The 5000-nt window shown below is 43.4% G+C and overlaps 1 protein-coding gene across 5 annotated transcripts in view; it reads left to right on the top strand.

Moving 5' to 3' along the window:
- The window catches only part of LOC143291251 (solute carrier organic anion transporter family member 4A1-like), a 115092-nt gene that overhangs the window by 99675 nt on the left and 10417 nt on the right, over window positions 1–5000 (top strand). For all 5 annotated transcript variants that reach the window (XM_076601057.1, XM_076601059.1, XM_076601056.1 and 2 more), the window contains 3 exons: window positions 87–189; window positions 703–824; window positions 4714–4884. In XM_076601057.1, the coding sequence (XP_076457172.1) occupies window positions 87–189; window positions 703–824; window positions 4714–4884 (396 nt within the window). The remainder of the gene's footprint in view (window positions 1–86; window positions 190–702; window positions 825–4713; window positions 4885–5000) is intronic.

The raw sequence follows: 5000 nt of genomic DNA, 5'->3' as shown, positions 1-5000 counted from the left end.
TTCTGTTATTGCTATTATTAGCATTTGTGGCAGCAGTATCAATATTACCATCGGTTGATTTCTTTTTCTTTTCTTTTTTTTTTCAGGCATATTTTATGCATTTGCAATCCTGGGCCCGGGTATAGGGTACTTGGCAGGAGGAGCCCTGCTGAACATCTTCACGGACTTTGATAAAGTTGGTGATTCTCAGTAAGTGTCTCTCTGTCTCTGCCTCTCTTGTCTCTCTATCTCTGTCTCTCTGTCTCTGTTTCTCTATCTCTCTCTAGAATCGTCATTATACATGTGGATGCATGTGTGTTTGTATGTGGGTGCGCGTGTGCGTGCGTGTGAGTGCATGTGTGTGTGTGTGTGTGTGCTTGCGTGAGTGTGCGCGTTTCAGCTGTGTGTGTGTGTGTGTGTGCTTTCATGTGTACGTGCGTGAGAGAGAGAGAGAGAGAGAGAGAGAGAGAGAGAGAGAGAGGCTAATTGTAGAATGAACATTATAATACTTACTTGTGTGTTTGTGTGCGTGTGTGTGTTTGTTTGTGCGTGCATGTATATATATATATATATATATATGTGTGTGTGTGTGTGTGTGTATGTGTGTGTGTGAGTTTGTGTGTGTTTGTGCGTGCATGCATGTGTGATTGTGTATGTGTGCGCTTGTGTGTGAGATTGTGTGTGTGTGTGTGTGTGTGTGTGTGTGTGTGTGTGTGTGTGCAGGCTGACCATCAACAGGGAGAACCCCCGCTGGGTGGGGGCCTGGTGGTTGGGGTTCCTCATCGGGGGCATCCTGGCCCTCAGCATCTGTGTGCCGCTCTTTGGCTTCCCCAAGAGTCTGCCGGGTAGGGTCACACACACACACACACACACACACACACACACACACACACACACAAACACACACACACACACACACACACACACACACACACACACACACACACACACACACACACACACACACACACACACACACACACACACACACACACACACAAAGACACACACGCAAACAGCACACACACAGAGCAAGTGGTGGTTTTGTGTGTGCTTGTGTGTGTGTGCTTTATTTGCTGTTGTTCTTGTTGCTGTCATTTTTGTTTTATTATTATTATTATTATTATTATTATTATTGTTGTTGTTGTTGTTGTCATCACCGTTATTATTATTATTTTCATCATCATCATCATCATTTGTATTATTTGTAGTAGTGATGATGATGATGATCATCATTATTATTATTATTATTATTATTATTGTTGTTGTTGTTGTTGTTGTCGTTGTCATCACCGTTATTATTATTATTATTGTTGTTGTTGTTGTTATCGTTATTATTATTATTTATTTATTTATTTATCTATTTATTTTCAGTTGTTTTATTCAATTCTAAGATGTGCAAGGGTAAGCACTTAATTCACTCACCTTATTTTTGGATTAATTTTTTTTTTCAACTCTAAGATGTAATAGGGCTGGTAATCACACACACCTATCTTATTTCTTTTCTTTTCTTTTTTTTTTCTTTCTTTTTTTTTGTAACTTGTTTCAGATTTTTTTTTAATAACATATTTTCTTCTTCTTCTTCTTCTGCTTCTTCGTTCATGGTCTGCAGTTGCCCCGTTCACTTGTATGGACACGGGTAGGCTTTTTTTACCTGTGTTCATGACCGTTTTTACCCCCGCCATGTAGGCAGCCATACTCCCGTTTTCGAGGATGTGCATGCTGGGTACGTTCTTGTTTCCACAACCCACCGAACGCTGACATAGATTACAGGATCTTTAATGTTGCATATTTGATCTTCTGCGGGCGAATACACATGAAGGGGGTTCAGGCACAGGCAGGTCTGCATATAGTGTTATGTTGACCTGGAAGATCGGATTAATCCCTACCATTAAAATTTTGCCCACCAGGAGCCGTTACCGAGATTCGAAGCCGGGACTCTCAGATTGAAGATCCAACGCTTTAACCACTCGGCTACCCAATTACTCAGTTCTAACATGCATTTGTATTTGTATTTCTCTTTTTTGTTACAACAGATTTCTCTGATTTTTCAACAAATATACCTAATGCATGGGCTTAGTGAATAATAATAAGGCTATCAACCATTAAAAAAAAAATGCTGTCAGGCATTAGTCTGGTAGCAGATAGCAAAATACAATCATTACAACTTCTTCTTCTGCGTTCACTCGTATGCACACCAGTGGGATTTTACGTGTATGACCGTTTTTTACCCCGCCATGTAGGCAGCCATACTCCGTTTTCGGGGGTGTGCATGCTGGGTATGTTGTTGTTTCCATAACCCACCGAACGCTGACATGGATTACAGGATCTTTAACGTGCGTATTTGATCTTCTGCTTGCATATACACACGAAGGGGGTTCAGGCACTAGCAGGTCTGCACATATGTTGACCTGGGAGATCGTAAAAATCTCCACCCTTTACCCACCAGGCGCCGTTACCGTGATTCGAACCCGGGACCCTCAGATTGACAATCCAACGCTTTAACCACTCGGCTATTGCGCCCGTCCAATCATTACAACAAAATCGGTTTGGATGCATAAGGTATTCGATGGGATCAAACACAGGAGTGGTAAAGAAAGACACACGACCAGGCTATGGCGCCGAGTGTTCTCCAAGTCAGCCATTGATGAAAGAAGGGAAGGGACATTACTCTGCACTAATCACGGATGGCATTGCATCGGAGTGGGTTGCTTCCCTTAGAGGAGACGTTGCGTGGAGTTTCTCAATGACAGAAGAGAGTTAATGGGAATAAACAAACATCTGAGACTCTGAAATTCAGAGAGAAATTTGTAACAAACAACATCACAACAGCAGATAGAGTGATTAGCTTTTAGAGTTGTGTTTTTCTGTTGGGGTTAGTATTAGTTTCATCTCCGTTTTTTGGTAAAAAAAAAGAAAAAAAAAAGAGAAAAGTTTTCTTGAACTTGTTAGTTTTGCTGTTTAGGGTTTTTTGTTTTGTTTACTTGTATTGTATTACTTTATTTTTTTGTCTCAACATATTTCTCTGAGTGAAATTGGTTTATCGTCTCATCCGAATGAAGAAAATATCGGCAGCTGAGCCGTGATTCGAACCAGCGCGCTCAGATTCTCTCGCTTCCTAGGCGGACGCGTTACCTCTAGGCCATCACACCACGTAAATGGGGGGAAAAAATGAAATGGAAAACAAGATGGGGGAAAAAATCTTTTAATATGTATATTAAAAACTATAATTATTTGAAAAAGTGTGTTTCTGACCATGTCAAAATGTGTGGAGGTGTCAGTGCAGCGTCCGACAGCGTCTCCTGTCTCATAATATTCTCCAACTTCTCTTCCACTCTTCCACCCCCCCCCCCCACCCATCTAACCCCGTACCCCCACCACCCCATGATCACCGTCCTCCACCCCCACCCCCGACCCTCTCACCCTCCACCCCCACCCCCTCCCCCACGCACAGGTCCCAGTCTTCACCATCTCTCGCACCTTCTAGAGGTACTCCTCACAGAACTTTTGCTTGAAAGTCCTTTTTTTTTCTTTTTTCTTTTTTAATCCCCGTAACAACATTGAATGGATGATGAAACTTGGCTGTGGTGTTGACAAGAGCAGAGAAGTACAACATTGAATGGTGATAGAACCTTGCTGTGATGGTAACAAGAGCAGAGAAGTACAACATTGAATGGTGATAGAACCTTGCTGTGATGGTAACAAGAGCAGAGAAGTACAACATTGAATGGCGATAGAACCTTGCTGTGATGGTAACGAGCAGAGAAGTACAACACTGAATGGCGATAGAACCTTGCTGTGATGTTGACAAGAGCAGAGAAGTACAACATTGAATGGCGATAGAACCTTGCTGTGATGGTAACAAGAGCAGAGAAGTACAACATTGAATGGTGATAGAACCTTGCTGTGGTGTTGACAAGAGCAGAGAAGTACAACATTGAATGGTGATAGAACCTTGCTGTGATGTTGACAAGAGCAGAGAAGTACAACATTGAATGGTGATAGAACCTTGCTGTGATGGTAACAAAAGCAGAGAAGTACAACATTGAATGGTGATAGAACCTTGCTGTGATGGTAACAAAAGCAGAGAAGTACAACATTGAATGGTGATAGAACCTTGCTGTGGTGTTGACAAGAGCAGAGAAGTACAACATTGAATGGTGATAGAACCTTGCTGTGATGGTAACAAAACATTGAATGGATGATGAAACTTGGCTGTGGTGTTGACAAGAGCAGAGAAGTACAACATTGAATGGTGATAGAACCTTGCTGTGATGTTGACAAGAGCAGAGAAGTACAACATTGAATGGTGATAGAACCTTGCTGTGATGTTGACAAGAGCAGAGAAGTACAACATTGAATGGTGGAGATGATGATGATGATATGGGTACTTACATAGCGCCTATCCTCAGTCGGAAACCTAGCTCTAAGCGCTTCACAAACACGGGGTCATTTGCACAACAGGCTGCCTACCTGGGTAGAGCCGACTGACGGCTGCCACTGGGCGCTGATCATTCGTTTCCTGCATCATTCAGTAAGATTTCAGACACACACACACGCACACGCACACACACACCCACCCACCCACACACACACACACAAACATACACACACGTAACATTTTTACGTGTATGACCGTTTTGTTTGTTTCCCCCCACGCCATGTAGGCAGCCATACACCGTTTCCAGAGGTGTGCATTGAATGGATGATGTAACCTTGCTGTGATGTTGCCAGGGGCGGAGGAGTACAAGGCGGAGAAGGAGAAGGAGGTGTACAAAGGGAAGGACGAGGGGCAGAAGGCTACGGACAGCCAGCCGCTGGGGGTGCAGCACATACTGACCAGCCTCCGCTACCTGGTGACCAACCCCACCTTCATGTTCCTCAACATGGCTGCCGCCACTGAAGGTAAAATTAATTAACTCACTCAGTACGGCCAGTCCTCTCTTCTCCTCTACACAGACCCCTCGGATGTCCAGTGGGTGGGTGTCTGAATGACCCAACCTTTAGCTCCCGTCGTCAGA

This window comes from Babylonia areolata, chromosome 16 (genome assembly GCF_041734735.1).
Source record: "Babylonia areolata isolate BAREFJ2019XMU chromosome 16, ASM4173473v1, whole genome shotgun sequence".
NCBI lineage: Eukaryota > Metazoa > Mollusca > Gastropoda > Neogastropoda > Buccinidae > Babylonia > Babylonia areolata.
The sequence above is the reverse complement of the archived record's forward strand: the minus strand, read 5'-3'. Positions and strand labels throughout refer to the sequence as shown.